The sequence below is a fragment of the Pseudorca crassidens genome, chromosome 3, assembly GCF_039906515.1.
Source record: "Pseudorca crassidens isolate mPseCra1 chromosome 3, mPseCra1.hap1, whole genome shotgun sequence".
NCBI lineage: Eukaryota > Metazoa > Chordata > Mammalia > Artiodactyla > Delphinidae > Pseudorca > Pseudorca crassidens.
The window spans coordinates 172,276,246-172,295,883 of NC_090298.1; the positions used below are offsets into that span (position 1 = coordinate 172,276,246).

Consider the following 19,638-nt stretch of genomic DNA (forward strand, 5'->3'; position numbering starts at 1 on the left):
TGCCGCCCCCAGGCCTGTGGCCCTTGGTCCTCCTGGAATTGGGTAGGAGGAGGGGAAACTGAGGGCTGGGGCAGAGGATCCAGGTCCCTCTCCCCAGCACCCCCTTTCCTCGCCCTGCCCGCCCCCTTGGGCTGTGCATCCCAGGGCTAATCACTGTCCTTCTCTGAGCCACAATGCTTCCTCTGCCCAACTTTGGCAGCCCCTCCCGCATCAGGCTGCCCCAGAGACCCCTGGGACCCAGAGACCCCTGGGACGGGGTCGGGGCCTGCAGGGGCCTGAGTCAGCCCTCAGCCACCCAGGGCCTTCAGGGACAGTAATTAAACCTCGTATTGAAAAGTCCTTCCTAACAAACAACGGGCCCCGTCGGGAAACACTCAGATCCCGCTTCCTGCCTGTGCCAGGACAGGAGCTGGGCCCTGAGAGACCAGCAAGGCCGGGGCTCCTGGTGGGGTGTGGGGGCTCAGCGGCAACGACCCCCAGCGCCCTGTAGACAGGAGAGCCTGGAACCCTCTCCCAGGCGCCACACCCACATGGCTCTGATGTCAGCGGGGCCCCCACTGTGGGCCCAGCTCCCGCTCCAGCAGCTGCCCCGACCCTTCTCTCTGCGCAGACGGAGAAACCCAGGTGGGAAGTGGTGAAATGACGGAACCCAGGCGGCCAGACCTCCAGGCCACAGCTCAGGACCATGCTGTCACCCTCCCGTCTCCAGCACTTGGGGCCCCTCCAATTCCAGAAGCTAACACGCAGCCCTATGCTTCCAGGACCAGGCAGGGCAGGGCCGAGGGGCAGGGGCGTCCCGGGTGCTTGAAGTGGCTGCTCAGGGACGCTGTTAACAAGGGTAGCGGCTCCCTCCCTTCAGGGTCAGAGAACCAAGAACCAGGCTGGAAGCAGTCCAGGAATTACCTATCGGATCGGGCAAATCCTAGGGGATTAGGGGCCGGGAAGGGAGGGGGGGTCAGGGATTAAGGATGAGCTAGGGATGGATTATTAGGACCTGAGCCCTCGGATGTGAGTTACGGATCCCAGGCAGGTGTCAGGGATTGGGAAACTGAGACTCCTGCAGGGGAAGATTCCTGAGCGATCCCAAGACAGGGCAGGCTGTGGGGCTGACTGTGTGCAGGCCTGGGGGACACGTGGCGACCAGACAGACCCGGCCCTCCCTCAGGGCCCCCAGCCCAGGGGGGAGACAGGCGTTCCACACAGACAGATAAATGAGTGGGAGGCTTCAGAGGGGCCACTTTAGCCAGGGTGGGCTGGGACGGCTTCTCAGAGGAAGTGACGTGTGGGTGGATAATGGAGAAGGGCCGCTAGGCAGAGTGCGGGCACTGCACCCTGGGCGGATGAAACGGCAAGTGCAAAGGTCCCGTGGCTGCATGGAGTTTGCCTTTCGGGGCGGCCGGGAGGCCTGGGGCTGGAGCAGGCGTGTGAAGGGAGGTGAGAAGGGGTGAGAGGGGGTGGGAGCCGGGCTCTGCAGGGCCGTGGAGGCCACGGCCATGAAGGTTTTAAGTGAGAAGGACGAACGTGAATCTTGAGATGCCCCTGCCGGCAGCCGGAAGGCAAGGAATGGGCAGAGGGCGGCGCCCAGGGAGGAAGTGGGGTAGCCTGTGCTCTTTGCATGTGGGTTGGGCTTGCTGATGGGGGAAGGAGGCAGGGTCTGTCCTGAGCAAGTGGGTGGCTAAGGAAGGCCCCCCAGTGTCCCCCTGAACCCCCAGGTCATGGATGTTGAAACAGGGGGTGTGGGGGTGTGACGTTTTTAAAGCAGTTAATTCAGGGGCCAGAAACTCCAAATTCTGGCAGGAAACCAATGGAGAGAGGAGAGGGGCCTCGGCCACCTCAGGCCCCTGACCCCTCACAGGGACCATGGAGCGTCCTTCCTCCCAGCCGGGTGGGCCCTGGGCCTCAATCCTCCCACCTGGGAAATGGGCATGTCCACCAACCCCCACTCTGAGTGCCTTCATGCTGGATTCAGAACCGGGGAAACCCTGGCCCCCGCCCCTCACCACCGCCCCAACTTGGGATCATTCAGGGTTTATTCTCATGAGCTGATGCATCCTGATCTCCCGCTAATCCGTAGGGCCATCTGGGGCAGGAGAAGTCCTCCAGCCCTGTTGGATCTTCAGGCCAGCCCCTCCACCACCCCAGGCCCTCAGGGACCCCACAGGATGTCACACAGATACAGGTCAGCATCCACCTGTCCTGGCTTTGTCTAAGCTCCGCTGAGGGCCAGGAAAAGGACCCACTTATCTCTTCCCCACAAACCAGGCCTCCCGGTGGTACCCAATTCGGGAACATTGAACTGAGATTCGGCAGCAGCAGCAGGAGAGACTCAGGCCAGACCTCAGAAGCACTTACAGACTCGGGAACGGGAAGAAAGGCCGTGGGAAGCCACTTGCCCACACTCTCTCTAGGGAGATGAAGCCTCTACCCCCCCGACCTGCCCACGCTCCCACACGGCCACGGCTGCCTTGACCACCAAGTGACCACCAACTAAGGAGGTGTTGAAGTGGCAGAAAAAGCGGACTGTCCAGAACGGGCGGTGGGGAGTTGCAGCCGGGCCCTAGCTGCCTGGGGCACCACCACCCACACCCTCCCCTCTGAGCTCTCCTCCTTCCCGCGAAGCCCTCTCTCTGGCCTCTAGAGCCCGGGGTGGCCAGGTGAAGGAGTTAACTGTATTTCTTCGTCATACATTTTTGGGGGCAGGGGCAGAAGATCCTGCCAGGGCCCCAGGACCTCCGGGAGGCAGTGGCCCAGGCTGTGACCCTCCATGCTGGCCCCTTGGCCGCTCTCCCTGCTTTGCTCTGGGGTGGTCTTCATGCTTGTTCTGACTCAGAAATGGACCTCAGGGTGCAAAGAAGGAAAAGCAACCCTCCTGAACCTGAATCCTTCCTGCTGTCCCTCGAACACGCTTCTCCCCTCCCCCACCCCCACGGAAGCTCCTAGAACATCTGTATCCGGGCGCCAGCTGCAGTGCTACTCATGGCCCCATGAAGAAGTGAAGACATGCCTCAGAAAGGGCTGGGGCTGTTCCAAAGCTGCCAGGAAACGGGGCTCACGACCTGACTGGCCTTGCCTGGTACCCATGTGTGCCCCTCGGCAGGTTCCCAAAACCATCCTGGGCCCCGCCCCCGCAACGTGCCAGGCCCCAGGACGCCATGGAGGTGGGGGGGAGAGGCAGGTAAGCGTATCAAGGAAAAAAGGCCGCTTCTGAACGCACGGACCGTGCAGACATCGACCGGAACGAGAGAAATGGGGTGCACCACACATTTGGGGAAACCGAGGCAGGGAAGCCCGGAGAGGACTCCAGGCCATGCACAGCGGGCGCAGGCCTCGCTGCAGACTGCCGCAGCCCCTCTGCAGCCCGCTCCTCCGGCCTCGGTCCAGTCACCTTCCTCAAGAGCCCCCCTCCCCGAGGACTGTGCAGACGCCTGCCCTCCCTGGAAGCCCATGTGGCCCGAGGAGCTAGGCGTGACCAAGGCTGTCCCAGTTGACCAAACATGAATTGCTCTGTGCTCCATGCCAGATGGGTGCCGTGCCAATCTGAGCAAAGCTGCAGCTCAAGAAAGTGGAGATGCCATGGCCCTGGGCAGGACCTGGGGCTGGGGGAGAAGCCTTGGTCTCACGGCCCGGTTTCCCTTTTAAGTCATGTCCAGGGCTTACCCGGGCACCAGCGGGGATGGTGTCTGCACCGTCAGGTCATGAGGACAAACGGAGCCAAGTGTGGACAAGCAGACCCAGAAAGGCCTCTCCCTACTGCTCCACAAATGGGTCTTAAAACTAACACCCACACGAACACAGACATGACCCACGGCTCCCCCTGGGCAGCCCCCTTATCTTGAACAATCCCCAGGATGCCTTTCTCCTCCCACTTCTTCTTGGCCTGGACAGGACATGGCCAGGGGCCAGCTTGCCTGACAGTCCAAAAGTGGAGACTCAGGGGCCAGCCTGCCCAGGAATGAATCCCTGCTCTGCCGGGGACTAGCTGTGTGGCTTTGGGCGAGTGACTTTACCTCTCCGTGACCCCCTCTCCTCGCACGTAAATTTGGGGTAGCTGCGGCAGCCACCTCACATCTGACATGAGGATTGGATCTATATTCTTAAGGTGCTGTGGCCCAAGAGGGGCTCAGGAAGCACTTCTCCGATCATGTGCTTGGGGGGTCTGTCTCCATATTGAATCCGAGGGGTCTAGAAGGGTTCCCAAAACGTGGGGGGTTGTAGAGGCCCCGCAGCACCCCAGCTTGGCAGGGTCTTAAGGTTTTTACTTTGACTGGCTCACCTAGTCCCAGCTACAGGCCCCACTCATCCCTCCCTCACCCCCATCCCGTTGCTCACCCCCAGTTTACAGTGTATCTGCCCAGGGACCCACGGGCAACTGTGCTGGACGCGCACAAGGCTGGGGACGTCCAGCTCCTTCTCCCAGCAGCCCCACCCCTTCTGTAGCTGAGAGGAAGCCCAGGGCCACCCACAGCCCTGGATGCTACAGGCGGATGTGCTGGAGGGGACAGAGGAATGGCTACTTTCTGCAGCCACCTCCCCCTGCCCACATGGCCCCCACGTCCCTTTCCAGCCAGCTGACTTTAGCCCCCATTCACAGAGGGGCCAGGTGGGCCAGGGAGCCCTGGAAGTCAAGTTCATCCCCATTTCACAGACTGGAACCATCTGCAGGGGTGCTGAGCCCCCATGCCGGTCGGGCCCATCCAGAGGCACCCCATCTGGGCCCCCGGCCTCTCCCAAAGCCGCCGGTCAAGGCTGCATTCACCTCCCAGGACGGTCTGGGGGTGAGGAGCTGGACTCCTGGACATTCTTCCACCCTCCGTTCCTGAGTTGTGTGCCCCTGGGCCTCCGTTTCCCCAGTTGTCAGGCACAGGGGATATGGAGGGCCAGGGAAAGGCAGAGTCCCACAGCTCCGCTTTCCCAGCTCTGGGGATCCAGGAATCCGACCTCAGGCCTGAGGGAGGCGAGACCGGCGGCGTCATAGGATTCGGAGGCCGCTGGACTGCTGTCCGTGGTGCTGAAACCGTGCCTACCCTGAGATCGTGGCCCGGAGGCCTGGGGAGACCCTCTGCACCCCAACTCACACACCCCAATCACGGACACATCACCTCACACACACACCATGCACACACCTCACACCCACTGCCCGCTGATGCGCACACACTCCCTCTCTCCCCAACACACACCAGTGATCCGCCATGCAGACACACCCCCCAGAGCACTCGGCCTCTGCCCGCCGCAGTCACATGTTCGTGATCACACACACGGCCTGCAATGATGTGCATCGTTCACACTCCCAGGCCACACAGCGCTCACCCGGGAACGGAACTGCAAACATACGCGGCGGCGTGACACTGCTCCAGCCTTGCTCCGAGGCTTTCCACGCACCAACTGGCTTAATTCACATCAGCATCTACACAACTACTGACACCTGGGCACACCACAAACACACGCGGCTGAGCCTGCTCCGGGCCTTGCTCTGAGCCTTTCCACGGATCAGCCAGCTGAATTCACATCAACATCACCACCACTGACACCTGGGCACACCACCCAGCCGCTGGAGCTGATGCGGCTCAGAGTAGACACAGCCGGGGGACACCAGCACGAACAGTGTCCCCTCCTTGCGCAATACCGAGGCCCAGGGACCCGGAACGCGCCTCCCTGCGGCGTGGGACGCAGGTGGAGACCCTGGGACCCGGCGTGTCCGCTTAACCCTTTCTCCGCCAGCCTCTACGGGGTGCGTCCTTCCCGGGCGCCCTTCCTTCCTCCTTCCTTCCGCTCCGCTGCCTCGCCGGCGCCCACGTTCCCCTCTATTCGTCCTCTCCGCCCCTCCGCGCTCAGACCTTGGTCCTGCGGCCCGTGACGTGCGCCCACCCGAAGGGCGGGGAATGTCAGGCTGCGTGGGAGGGGGCGCGCGCCTCCCAGTGTCCCTCCAAGGGCGGCGCCTCGAGCGCCCAGGTCATTCCGGGGCGGGTCCCGGACGCGCCCGAGGTCACCGAGGGGCCCCGAGGTCACCCGCGGGGCACACCGCCCCGCCCTCTCCACAGCGCTCCCAGGACGACCCTTGTGCGCGTCCGCTCGCCGTGCCCCTCCGCGCTGGCCGGCCGGCCCTCCGGGCGGCTGTACCTGAAGTCGCTATACGGGTGGATGATCCAGGCCCCCGCCGACTTGACGCGCTCCTGCTCCCGCTCCACGGCCTTCTGGCTGCCGAACATCCGCAGCGAGAACTTGTTGACACCCGGCTGCAGGAGCGCGCCGAACTGGCGCTGCATGAAGCTGGCCTGGCTGCCGCGCGACTCCCCCGCCGGGCCCGCCTCCTCGCTGCCCGCCTCGTCCGCCGGCCCCGACCCCGCGCCCGGCTCCGGCGCGGGCCCCGCGGCCGCCCCGCGACACGAGAACGACACCTTAGGCCCCCGCGCCGGGCCCTCGGGCCCCGCGGGGCTGCACTGCGGCTCTCCGCGCCCGCACTCGCCGTTCGGGCTGCCCTTGGCCGTGCTCGCCGCGCCCGGGGTGCCCGGGCGGCCGCACGAGCTGTCTCGGCTGCGGAGTCGGGCCCCCTGGCCGCCCTCGTCCGCCGCCTCCGGGGGCGCCGCCTCGGTCCGGGGCGCCTGCTGAGGGGGCGCCGGCCCGGGGCCCGGAGGGGGCGCGGGCGGCGGCGGCTGCTGCTGCGGGGGCGCGGGCGGCGGCGGCGGCGGCGGCGGCGGCGGCCCCGGCGCGGGGGTCGCGCCCGGGCTTTCCCCTGGCCGCCCGCCGCCCCCGCGCGCGTCCATGGCGAGGCGGCGCCGGGCAGTGCGGAGCGGAGCCGCCGCCGCCGCCGCCGGCCCGAGCCCGAGGGAGGGGGGAGGCGGGGGTAGGGCGGGGCGGAGCCGCGAGGGGCGGAGCCGGGGCCGCGGGGGAGGGGAGGGGGCGGGAGCCCCACCTCTGCCCGCGCACACTCCCGGCGCGCCCCGCACGGGTCCCGCGCCCGGGAAACTGAGGCCGCTGGCTCTGGGACGGCCCAAGGTCACGCGGCTCGAGGCCTCGGAGATCCGATCAAGCCTAGTCCCAGAAGGGGAAACTGAGGCCCGCGAAAAAGAGGCACGCGCCCAAGGTCATCGCCGCCGCGCGCGACCTTGACGAGGGGCCTTCTCCTGGCGCTTCAGTTCGCCTCTGTCCAGAGGACACAGCGGGGCGGTAACCACTGACGCTGGGGCTCGGAGAAGTGGAGCCGCCCCCATACTAGCCTCCATCCTTTCTATAGGTTTGAGAATTTCCATAATAAAAGGCCACACGAGCCCTTGCTTTGTCACTTGAGCCCCCGGACAAAGACGTGTTGTGTGGGGAGCGGCAAAGTGGGGTCAGGCCAGGAGTCTCCAGGTCCCACTGTGGCCCCCTCTCCCCCACCTCCTGCATATGAGGAAACTGAGGCCGAATTGGGCCAATAGGAAGAGCCACCCAAGGGTTCTGAGGATCCCCACCTTCAAACAAGGCCCTAAAGTACAGTGGGGGGCGGGGGGGGGCTCTCCCAAAAGGCTGGTGGGCTTTAAAGTGGGGAAGTGCCCAGGGTCACAGGGGGACCCAGGGTCTGCCACCCCATCCCACCGGATGCCCACATGTGAGCCCCACTGGGCTACCCCATTTCTCTGCCTCTTGGGCTCAGGCTCCAGCCAGCCCCCGCCCCATAGGCCCCCAGATCTGGAAAAACACTCGAGGCTCTGCTTCTGGGGCTAGAGCCAGGCTGGGGAGTGATTCCTGGCGTCAGGTGACATAGGCCACAGGCCCAGGATTCTTCCCAGCCTCCACTCCCCACCCCAGCTCAACCAGCGCATCCTGCACAAAGGAGAGATGGGGAGCAGAGATAAGGAAAGGCCTGGAGATACAGGGAGAGGGATGGAAGACCACCGCTGGCCTCCAGGGACCCTCTGGCCTTCTTAGCGCTTTCAGGCCTGACATCATATTGGGTGACTTCACCCACCTGGAGGTCAGGACCATGAGGGTGGAGATGTGACATGTCCCTGTGCACAGTAGGTGGGACTCAAGGGCATTGAGGGATGGGCCCATCTGAACAATGGGTGGGCTGAGCCGGGCCATCTCCTGTCCCCCTGCAGGCTGTCCTGAGCCCTGGGGGTCCTTCCAGCGGCCACCTCTGCTGTGTCTTCAGTCAGACCCTGCCAGACCCACAGCCAGATGGGTGGACAGGCTGGGCCGCCGTCTGCCCTGAGTCTGTGAGAGAGAGAGGCTGGGCAAGCAGCAGAGTCGGCAGTGCCAGGCTGTGGCCCGCCCAGGCAGCTGTGTGTTCCAGCTGAAGGGGGATCTTTCATGCTCGCCCTGGGAAGATGTCAGTCCAGGCAGGCCGCCAGAGCCCCAGGGCTCTCGGCTGAGAGCAGGGAGGTGCACCCGCAGCCCAGCCCAAGGACCCACCAGGCCTGGAGAGGCAGAATGGCATCCCTCCCCCAGGGACCTGGCCTGGACCTTCAAGTCACAGAGGAGGAGAGGGTCCCAGCCCCTCTCCTGAAGACTCCTCCCCAACACACGGGCTCCACCCTGGGCCAGGCGGCCACCAGCCTCTGTCCCTCCCACCCCGTCTCACCACTTGCCCTGGGCCAGAGCATTCTTAGCATTCATTCATTCATTCACTAAATACTTATGAGGCACCTGATGGGGGCTGGGATTCAGAAGTGAACCTCTCAGGCCGCCCCCACCCTGGTGGGGTGACAGTCAACACAGCACGTGTGATGTTTAGCAGACGTTGTAGTGTCCGTTAGAAGGGGGTGAGCTCAACCTGAGCCAGGACAGGGGATGAGGTGTTGGGGGGATGTCTGAGCCTCGCAGAGTGGGTGGTGTCAGAGCCAGGACCTGAGGGGAGGATGGAGCCCAGAGCGGCCGGCAGGTGTCGTGGCCTGTGCAAAGGTCCTCAGGCAGGACAGTGCCTGGTTGGTGTGAGGAGAAGGGATACTGAGGACCTGGCGGGTGGGGGGTGTAGGAGATGAAGACCCAGAGGTGGTGGGGGTGGGGTGGGCTGGGGACAAGCCTGGGCAAACAGGAATAAAACCCCAAGTCAGTTCACAGTGAGTGGTCTGTTACCCAAAGCTGCTGGACTCCCACTTCCCGTGGAAGGAAGCCCCAGTCCCTCCCCACCCAGTTTGCCCCACCTCTTCCTCCCCAGCGCTGGGCTCTGGGCACAGGGGCTTCCAGCAGGCCCAGCTGGCCTGGGCCCAAGGCCTTTGCCCTGCTGTCCCGCCCGCAGCTCCCCTCCCCAGCCTCTCAGCACCTCAACACATGGCCCGTGTTTCCTGCTCAGCTGGGGCGGGTCCAGGTCCAAAGCCCTGGAGCCCACAGTTTGGAGGCCCTCTGACGGCAAAATAGTTAAGAGACCAGGGAGACAAAGCCAGGCCAGGGTCTTGGCAGGCCCCGGGCCAGGGAGGGTTCTCAGAGCTTAAGCACCACCGCCAGACTCAAGCAATGCTGACTGTCCCCTCAGCCTTGTGTGGCGGCCCGAGTGCCCACATGCGCCACTGACTTCGGAAGGGGGATGACATCTCCCAGTCTGGGCTGCCCGCATGAGCGCCGTTGTACCAGGCAGCGCCCCGGTGTCCAGCCCCGACTGGAGAGTGACCTTACGTAGGGAGCCCCTCACCCAGGCCTGAGTTCCCTGGCATCTGTGCGATGAGGGTGGGGTCCTCGGCGGACCTGGGACTTCCTTTCCCTGTGGACCTCACTCCCTCTGGGACCCCCACACCTCTGGCCCATTCCTCCTCACCTCTGCCCCCTGCTGCCAGGCGAGACCCCTAAATTCGTCTCTCGCTGCCAGCCACCATGGGACCTTGGGGTGCCCCCGGTGTACAACAGAGATGCTCTTCGTCAGGGCCCCAGAGTGGGGGAGGAACGAGGCTGGGGCTTGGGAGGCGCCCCCCCGCCGATGCCTCCAGCGCAGGCCCCATCCCCGTCCTCGAAGGGCTCCCAGTCTGGAGGGCGGTGGGCCCAGGGAAGGGGTGGGCAGCCTGTGCCCCAGAAGGAAGGCACGCCCAGCCCTGCCCCTCTGCCTCAGCGACTGGGACCCCGAGACAGACCCCGGGTCCTGAGCCTCCAGGCGTTTGCCAAAGATGATATCACTGGATCCGGTGACTTCCTGTCCCGCCCCTGGGGAAACTGAGGCAGCTCCAGCGGCTGCATCCAAGAACAGCCCCCAGGGGCACAGGGGGCCGAAGACTTGCCAGTGCTCATCAAATGCTCGGGGAGGGAGACATGCAGAGCCGTCTGCCCAGCGGCCCTGTTTGCTGGTCGGGCTTCTCCTAAAAGCACATGTGGGCAGCGTCCCTCGCTGGGGGCCTGGTCCCCTCTCCACACCACATGCCACCCCCTCCTGTCCCCCAAGGCGCTGCCTGCGGACAATCCCGCACTTTCTGTCTAGACAAAGAAACCAGCAGTCGTTCCCGAGCCCCAAGTGTGTGGGCGCCAGGGGTGCAGCAGGAAGGTGGGCGGAGCCCCAGCTGGGGTGCGGGTGGGGACACACACAGACCCCGAGCAGGGGACACCCTCACGTGCCCTCCAACATCAGGCCCCAGCCTCAGCAGCGTCCCCGGAGAGGAACCAGCCTCGTTGTCACCTTCTTCTGTGCTGGCAGAACCCCCGGACCCATGTACACTGTCAGTGACAACCACATGGCCCAGTGAACAAGCAGGGATGTACATCCTTTGGACCAGAGAAGTTTAGATGGGTGCCCAGGACCGAGGGCCCAGCGTGTCCAGCTGGGGGGCACGAAGGACAGGCAGGGTATCCCAAGACCTCTGTAGACAGGGGCTCCCCTGACTTCCTGGGCCCCAGTGCCCTCAGGGGTGTGCACGTGGTGCCCTCTGGTGGTGGCTGGAGGGAATGGCTGGCCAGCCGCAGCCCCTAGCCCCAGCCCCAGGGCTTCGGGGCCCAGCGGCCTCAGTTCCTGTGAACTGGGAGGCACCTCCTCCAGGTTATGCGGTGCAAGGTCCCCCTAAAGGAACCCCTACTCTCCCCGTGGGCGCTCAGGGAAACCAGACCTGCGGGTGACTCCTGGGACACACCTGGTCAGCGGACAGGGGGCAGCCTGGTCCACCCCACCCCCGCCCCTCCCCAGCCCCCAGCCGCTGTCCCGGGGCTGTGGGACTTGCAGGGAAGAGGCCCTCTCCGTCCCCCCTCAGAACCCACTGGGCCTCGAGCCGGTGGCCAGTGGGCCAAGTCTGAAATCTGTCAATTCTTGAGGCTTTGGTACGTTGGGATTTGTTTTCGCCAACGTTGAAAAACGCAGACTTCACACGCGAGCCCAGATTTCTGGCTTCTCTGGAGAGTTAGGAAGAGCTGGCCCAACACTCTGAGACCCCTGCCTCCCCCGAACAGCAGGTGGCTTGAGACCCTCACCCAGACCTGCAGGTCTTGCAGGGCTCCAGGGGGGGACATGGGGTGACCACAGCCCCTGGGTGTGGGAAAAGGGTCACCCTGGACAAGCCCTTTCCCCTCTGGCACTGTTTCCCCAGGTGTGCCCAGTGGGAGGACTAGGTGGTACTTACCGAGTCCCAGGGCTCCGCCCCACCTCCTAGGACTTCCTGTTCCACCCCCACCCCCACCCCGCTTCCCCCATTCGGCCCAGCTACTGGGATGCAGGCTGGGTAAGCAGGCAACCCCCTTCTCCCCGCGGGGGCTGGTGCACAGCTGCTCCTGGGGTTCTCTGGGCTGCCTCCCACCCCCAGCTAGGGTCCCAAGAGGGGCAGCCGCGCCCCCACCCCAGATGTGCCTCGGGACAGACTCCCAGAGCGAGGCCCCAGCTGCTCACCTGCCCCTCAGGCCCCCAAAGGCCCCGGGAGCGTTCTGACCAGGACAGCCGGGTGCCTGGCGGCGGTGGCTGATGGCCGCCCATCCCGACCTGGGGGTCCGCGGAAAGGATGCCCTGGTTTTGTCCAGATACCCTTTGAAGGGCAGAAGCAGGCTTAGAAGAACTGGAGAGCCGGACCACTTCTGTTGCAGTGGTCCGTACACCACTCCCGGCTTTACCCGTCACCCAGCCCCCGTGCACCCTAACCTCGTTACGCCTCACCGGCTGAACCCCCCACGAGCTTTCTTGGTGAGACCCAGGCTCGGCGCAGACAGGAGCCGGGAGAGTATGAGGGGTCAGACTTTATTGGGGAGTAGGAAGGTGGGGTGGGGAGAGAGGCCCATCACAGCGGCTCCTGCTCTGAGAAGAGCAGCTGACACCCTCTTCCCAGGGCGGCCACGTGCTCAGACCTGCAGTGACCCCACAGCACTGGCTTCTCACGGCAGGATGCTTGGCACCGCGGCTCCACCTGGACCTTCTGCAAAGGGCAGGGACTTGGCTCCGGCCCCACACAGCCGAGCAGTCTCAGGAGGTGGACCTGGGGCGGGAGCCTCAGAACAAGGGCCGTCTGGCCTCCACACCCAGACCAGGAGACCAACAGCCCAGGGGACGCGAGGGGACGGATGGTGGGGGTGGCAGGGGCCTCACACAAACCTCACGACTCCCCTGGGGGGCTCACGAGATGGTTAAAAAAGAAAAGCAAAGCCCTAAGGGACAGAATTCTACACACAGAAAACCCTAGTTTCGTTTTTCTTTAAAAAGGTGAGAAAACGTGTGATTTGAATGCACAACACGGTTTGCTTTTGTCAGGTGGGTTTCCGTGGGGTTGTGCAAACGCTGGGATGGGCGCCTACAGACTCGTCCGCGCCCTCGGCCGGCCCGCCCTCCCCCCCTCACCTCTCAGCTGGAGTTCCTCTGGCGAACGTTCTTGTCTTTGTCGTTCACGTGGTGCCCGCTGCTCTTCCTGGTGACAGGAGGACCAGACAGCTGCCCCTCACGCCTCCCAGCTCTGCCCAGTGACCCGCCCACCCCCAGCAAGGCAGGGACTTACAGTGGAGCAGAGCCGGCGTCCTCATCTGTGCAGGTGCACAGCCACATGCAAGAGAGGAGGACGGGCTGTCAGCAGCGGTCTGCACACCAGGCCATGCACGGGGTGGCCCCATCCCACGGGGCGCCGCCCTCAGCCTCCCCGACTGCAATGTGGGGGCTAGCCCGCCCCAGGACACGCACCCTCACGTGAGCTGTCTAGGGTCTCAGTGTGAGAGGCACCTGGGGGCCCTGCCTGGCCCCCAGCCCCGCACCCCAGTGGCCCCATCACACAAGGCCAGGGGTTTACTTGGTGCCACAGCCCTGGGCCCAAAGCAGTCTCCACAGGCGGAGACCAAGCCCATGGAGGAGCACTGACCGCAGAGGACGCCTGCTGGCAGCCCAGTGAGGAAAGAGGGGCAGGTGAGGCCGTAAGGGCTGACACACACCCCCAGCCAGGGAAAGGGGCGGGTGCCCCAGGGAGGCCCCGGGACACGGTGGCCAAGGGGGCTAACCCTCAGGTACACACTCCCGGACAGCGGCCCCGGCCCCAGGGGTCCCCCCGCCGGGAGGGGAGCAGAGGGCGTGTGGGGCCGGCTCACCGTCTAGGACCTCGTCCGGCTTCCGCCGCTTCTCGTAGATGAAGATGATGGTGACCAGCACGAGCACCTCGGCCACGATGCCCAGGAAGGGCCAGAGGGCGGCGAAGCGGTTGCGCACGCGCAGCGTGATGACCGCCTGGCCAGAGCCCTCTGAGCTGGTGCCGTTGCACACGTACTTGCCGGGGTCTGAGCTCAGGTCCAGGTCTGGGATATGCAGCTCCGTCCTGGTCTCCGAGGAGACCACGAAGAACTTGTGCTGGGAGCTGTTAGTGATGGCCTGGTCCCCAGAGTCGGTCATCTTGGACCACTGCCAGTTTGCGACGGGCGGGAAGGAGTCTGACTTGCAGGCCAGCACCACAGTCTCCCCCTCGGTGGCGTGCTCCGACTTCTTCACCGCCTTGACGCTGGGGGGCCCTGCCGGGAGGAGGGCGGGCTGGAGCCTGACCCTGGGGCAGCGGGGCCGGAGATGGAGCTGCCCTGCCCGCCTCCACCCCAGCCCCTCAGGCCCGGGGCCCCCAGGAGCCCACCCTTCACTTGCAGGTCGGTGCGGCCCGCATGTTCTGGAAGGAAGATGCAGGAGTACTGGCCCGAGCGGTCGTCCGAGTCCACGCTGCAGGCAGAGGCCGTGAGCGGGGTGTGAGCCGAGAAGCTTCTGTCCAAACCCTGCCGGGCGGGGGCGGGAACGGGAGGGGGTGCCTCCCCGGGGAGGAGGGACCAGGAGGTGCAGGGGCGGCAGGCAGCTTACCCCACAGCCACATCCAGGAGCCCTGGGCTTCCAGAGCCGCTCCTCCCCCCAGACAAGGCTCCGCAGTGGCCCCGGCAGTGCTCAGAACCCAGCGAGCCAGGGACCGGGGTCCCCAACGCGCCGGAAGGAGGGACGGGTCTTGGAGGTGGTCACGTCTGGCAGCCACTGGACCCTCCCTGCATCCCGGGCCTCAGCTGTCTCCAAACCCCCGTCTGAGCCAGTTCCCAACTTCTGTCCAGAGCCAGCCCACCGACTACAACCTCCGTACTCGCTGACCAGAGGCCCTTGGAGACCAGGCAGGCCCCGCCTTTTGCTGCTGGGGCAGCCTCACTCACTCGTACTCCGTCCTCAGGCCGGGCAGCGCGTCCTCCTTCAGCACCTTGCCCCCCTTCACCCAGCGGTGGCCCACGATCTCGGTGGCGCTGTGATTCAAGGCGCATGTGAGGCGGGTTCTGGAGCCATCATCATCGATGGAAGTCAAGATCGTGCTCCCTGGGCAGCCAGAGGAGAGAAGAGAACAGTGTCAGGGGAGAACCCAAGGAGCCTGCCACTTCTCCCAACCCCAGCTCCCCAGAGGGAGAGAAGCCAGGGCTGGTACCCAGAGTGCAGAACCGCATGGGGCTCCTGGAAGGCCCTCCCCTCGGGGTCTGGGGCAGGATTCTGCCAGGAATTGTCCTAACTGGCTGGGCCTTGGGCGTGGGAACAGCAGCAGCGCCCACCCCGGCCCCAGAACAAGGACCAGGGCAGCGACTGCTGGGTCCAGCCCCGCAGCCCCGAAAGGCCTTTTCGGAAAGTTGAAGTCCATCACCACCCAGGTCACCACCCCCGCTCTGGGTAGTCTTGCATGTTCCCCCTCTCTCCCACAACCAAGGGAAGGCCACCGGGGTGGGTGGGACAGGTGTGCTCAGGCCATGGGGGCCAGGGGGCTGCAGCGGCCCCGTCCTGGAGGTGCCTGCTTCTCAGAAGGCCGCATGTGCCCCAAACCTCCATACAAATGACAGGCTGTCCTCCTGCCTGGGACGCTGGGGCGACTCCCAGCAGCCCTTCCTCTCAATTTCCAACCAGGCAAGGCTCCCCATTCATTACGACCTTCTCTTGAGGAACCGAAACGTGAAGCCGGTTAGAAGCAGACAGTGAGAAGCACGCTGACAGTTCTGGAGATGGGAGACTGGGCTCGAGCTGGGGAAGGCTCCTCTCCAGGGACCAGGGGCAGGAGACCCCAGACCTCTGGGCGTTCAGGGAGGGGGCCGGGACGGCAGACCAGAATGAGGACCCCTTTGCTGGGGGTCAGGCCGCACCTCCAGGTGCTGACCTTCAGTGAACGTCCACACCAGAGCCCTATCCCAGGGCTGGGAGCAGGTGTCCTGGGGATACTCCTGTCAAACCACCCGGGATCCCGGGGCAGCTGTCCTTGGGGACAGTGGGGACTTTATAAAGTCGCGTCCAAGACACAGTGGTGTCTACCAGGAAGCGCCTGTTTCTCCAGAACCGTCACCCACACCCACGCACCCGAGGCAACCCTTGGAGAAGGCCACGCCCACAGGACTTGGGCACAGAGGGTGCAGGCCCAGAGGCCTCTGGCATAAAATCAGGCGAAAGCAGAATCAGGACTGCGCTGGAACGGTTCAGCCAGTAGGGATGCAGCCAGGCCGCGGGGCCCCAGCGCCCACCGGGCAGGCCGCCACCCCGGACCCCCGCTCCCTCACTGGGGTCACACGGTGACTTCCGACGGCACAACTGCGTGAGCACAGACTAAGCACGTGAAGCCGAGCAGAACGACCGCAGGTCACGACCCCCGGCTGGACCTGGCGGCAGGAGCGCTCCGGCTGACGCCCAGTGATCCAAACCGGGCTCCCCCGTCCTCACGGACTCCTCAGCCGCTAAGAAAAGTAAAGCTCAAATCCCAGGACAGACTTCACAGCTGGGCCGCTTTCTGGAACGACTGCGGGCAGAGCGCACATCTCCTTGGGCGTCTGAGATCCCGCCTGGGCCTGTGTGTTAGGTCCTGGGTGGGCTGGCCACACGCAGGCCCCTGCGCCCCGGCGGCATTCGGGTCCAGAGGACGCCAGCCTCCTTCGGGTGGAAGAGGCAGGACCCAAGGCCAGCCCGTGCACAGAACACGTGCAGGGCCCGGCGGGGCCTCTTCCTGAGCCGCCAGTCCTCACCACCCCGCCTCTGGCCACCTGCTGGCTCTTCCTTTAAAAGGGGACAGGACGTCTCAGAAGTCCGGGCCAGCAGGGACTGAAGCAAAGGAGGCCCCTCTGCAGCTCCAGGTGCTCCCCGCTCCTGGGGGCACAGCCGCGGCAGTGCCCGCACGTGTGCACGGACACATAGGTGTAGAGGCATACGCGGCACATGTGTACGTACCGGCCGTGTAGGAGAGCACACAAGGCTGGCCACAAGGCCCCGGGGACAGACGGACCTTCACGTCCGCCCACTGGCCACTCAGGCCTCAGGCCAGGCGGTTACAGGCAGACAGGGGCGTGAGGATGGACCTCTGCGTCACTTTCACCAAAGGCCTCCAGAAACCCGCATTTCTCCGTCAAGATTTCCCAAGACTGCAGAACCAGCAGCTCCGTACAGAGCTGGGAGGTGAGTCAGGGCAGAAAGTAAGGCCAGAGGCGGCGCTTTGCCCAGACAGGGCCTGCCTCTGCACCCTAGAGCCTCGGACAGGGGTGCTCAGGCAGGTCTTACCCAGGCCCCACCCTGCCTCCTGGAGGAGAGACGAGTGCCCGCAGGACTCCTCCAGGTGGCACCAGGGCGGGGTGCCTCAGCTCTCAGAGAGGGGCAGAGGTGGGCCCCAACTCCACCCATCCCAGGTGCCTGCAGAGGCCAACGGGCTGGCCAGCCTCGCCCAGGAGAGCCCTCCCTGCCTGAGGCCCCGCAGGCCGACACCCCTGTCCTGGCCAGAGGGACACACGCAGCAAGGGAGCCAGCCCATCCGCCCCAGTGACCTGCCACATGCCGGTCACCCATCCTCAACAGGCCAGGTCACTCCAAGTGGGGTGCCGGGTTGTGGCCCCCAGGGCCACCACAGAGACTGCTGCCACAGGGGACATAACATCTGTGACACTGACAGGTCACTGGGACAGGGCCATTAGAAAGAATGCCTCAAAATGCTCCTCAGGGGGCAGTGATGGAAAGAGGGTGAAAAGCCCACCCTCCAGAACCCCCAGCCACGCCCAGTGCCCAGGAGGCCCGGGGCAGCACCCCAAGAACTCACAGGGGCCCCGGCCGTGCACAGGCAGGCCCTCCCAGAGCCCTGGGAACCCGAGAGTGCCTGACCCTCCTTCCCGACCACGTGACTGCAACCCATGTTCTCAAGTAAAGTCACCTTCATCTAAAAACAGCCACCCCTCCTCTGTGCCCACTCGGCAGCCGGGCTGGGCAGGGCGCAGGGCCAGGCAGGCCTCGGGTACACATCCTGGGGGGAGCTCTCGGGACGAGGCGGTGGCTAGGAGAGACCGCCTCTGGGAGGCCAGCCCCGGGCTGCTCACCGCTCTAATCCTGCGGGCGGGGGGCTCCGGCCCCTCACCCGAGGCTCAGAGAGGGAACCAGCTAGCAAGCCCATGTCTGCCCGCCAGCCCCGCCAGGACCACAGGGCCCTGCATGGCCTGGAGAGCAGGGCTCTCCCAGGAGGAGGGACATCCTGGGGCCTCAGGCGATGGGGCCCCCCCCACGAAGACACCTGCCCCAGCAGAGTTGCCCGAGGCAGGTTTCTGGAGAGCTGACCTGGCCAGGAAAGGCGAACTCACTCACCCCAGGCAGAAAAAGGACACGAGACCCAGACTTTCAGGTCTTTCCCAGAGTCCCTGGGAAAGGTGGAAAGTGAAAAAGGGAGGACAAGGCACAGATATAGCCCCAGGGGGATTCAGACTCAGCGTAAATAAACCAGGACCGCCCACGGCACACACCCACGTGGTGTGAGTGTGTAAGAGCAACCCCACAGACAAGGGTGATGGATCGGAGCTGTGCCCCCAGCAGAACACCGGGGGCCATCCTTCCCCGCTGGCTGGCGAGGGCTGCCTCTAAAGGGCTCACGCTGCCGGGCACTCACCTCGCCTGCCAGGGGCCCTGTCCAGAGGGCGGTCAATAAATGGCCGTTTTGATTATGAGGCAAAAGAAAGAGGCGAACTGAGATCTAAAAGTAGGTCAGCAGTAAGCCGGTGAAGCTTCTCTAAGGGGCAGCCCCTCCCACGCCCTAGGGCAGCTGCCACCCCTCTCAGAGCCCACCTGCTCCTGCCCCCAAGGTCTGCACTTTGTTCTCTACACGCTGGTCCCTATAAATCGTTAACCCAGAACCAAACGGGAAGTCGTGCTCCATACAGGAAAAAAAAAATCTCTCTTTCAGGCAAAAGAGAGGCTGCCCTGCTTTCTCCCAGAAAAGCACGCCTTAACCCATTTTGCTGTGAGCATTCTCTAAACCACGTCTGCCCACCCAACAGGCTGCCCCTCCTGTGAGGAGCTCCGTTTGAGAGTCTGTAAAAACAGTCCCCCCACAGTTCCTGCTCTGAGCCGGGGGGGCTCACGGTGATCTTAGAACACCTCCCCTCCCGGCCGGGGCCTCTTTCCACCCCTGTAAAAACAGGAGGGCGGACCAGCCTCCACCTTCTTCTGGGCCCCGAAATCAGACAAAAACGAAGGAAGAAGAGTGTATGCCTCCCCACAAGGGTTTAAGTGTTCGGGCGACTCCAGGGACAAGTGCAGAGCCAGAGCGAGACACGGGACCTAAATCCCGGGAAGAAGGACAATCCCTCCGGCCGGAAAGCCGACCCGGCTCAGGGGCCGTCACGTGCCTGGGTGCCCGCGCCCCCGTGAGGACAAGAGCCCACCTCCCGGATGACAGCCAGGGCCTGGGCGCCCGGGGGCTCCCCTGCGGCCCCCGCCCAAGCATTCCGAGCAGGAAAGTCCCTCCTAAGCTGCCTCGCTTAGGTCGGCTTCAGCTCGGAGTCTCCCTCCCCACCACCCCCCGGGCTGGGCCTCCCTCCACCGGCCGGGCTCTCCTCCCTCTCGCCCGGGCTGGGGTCTCCCCTGGAGCAGAGGGCGGGCCGCCCCCAGCCAGGCCAGACCACCAGCAGGCTTCGCGCCCCCACCCCAAGGTCCTCACCTGCCCCGAAGCCGCCCTGAGCGCTCAGCAGCACAAGCCCCAGCATGAGCCGCACAGCCGCCATGTCCCACCGTCCCGCCGTCCCGCCGTCCCCACGCAACCGCCGCCCGCGGCGCTATAAGAACCGGACAGCCGCCGGGCGCGCGCACGCAGGCGGCGTCGCGGGGGGGGGGCTCACGGTGAGTCGGCCACCACCTGCGCACGCGCGCGGACGCATGTACGCACGCGCGGACCCGGCTGACTCGCGCTACGGAAGCTGAATGGGCGGCGCCACGTGAGAACCCGGGTGGGCCGCGCGCTGCGGCCAGGGGCGAGGCTACGTTGCTAGGAAACGGGGCGGGGCCTGCGA

At 65.0% G+C, this 19,638-nt stretch overlaps 2 protein-coding genes across 3 annotated transcripts in view; both read right to left on the minus strand.

Moving 5' to 3' along the window:
* HCN2 (hyperpolarization activated cyclic nucleotide gated potassium and sodium channel 2) overlaps window positions 1-6,761 on the minus strand; it is a 21,050-nt gene extending 14,289 nt beyond the window's left edge. The window contains exon 1 of the mRNA XM_067734530.1: window positions 6,118-6,761. Coding sequence (XP_067590631.1) covers window positions 6,118-6,761 — 644 coding nt within the window. The remainder of the gene's footprint in view (window positions 1-6,117) is intronic.
* Window positions 6,762-12,096: 5,335 nt separating this feature from the next.
* Window positions 12,097-19,457, minus strand: BSG (basigin (Ok blood group)). Of its 2 annotated transcripts, none has more exons than XM_067734578.1 (7): window positions 19,290-19,457; window positions 14,518-14,674; window positions 13,965-14,047; window positions 13,438-13,851; window positions 12,861-12,885; window positions 12,707-12,773; window positions 12,097-12,287 (listed from the first exon to the last, which is right to left on the minus strand). In XM_067734578.1, exons 1-6 carry the CDS (start codon window positions 19,351-19,353, stop codon window positions 12,710-12,712), a joined length of 807 nt encoding a protein of 268 aa, XP_067590679.1. In that variant the 5' UTR covers window positions 19,354-19,457; the 3' UTR covers window positions 12,097-12,287; window positions 12,707-12,709. The 2 variants fall into 2 exon arrangements, with proteins under 2 accessions (XP_067590679.1, XP_067590680.1); XM_067734579.1 differs by having other exon boundaries at window positions 12,097-12,360.
* Between the last annotated feature and the right edge of the window lie 181 nt (window positions 19,458-19,638).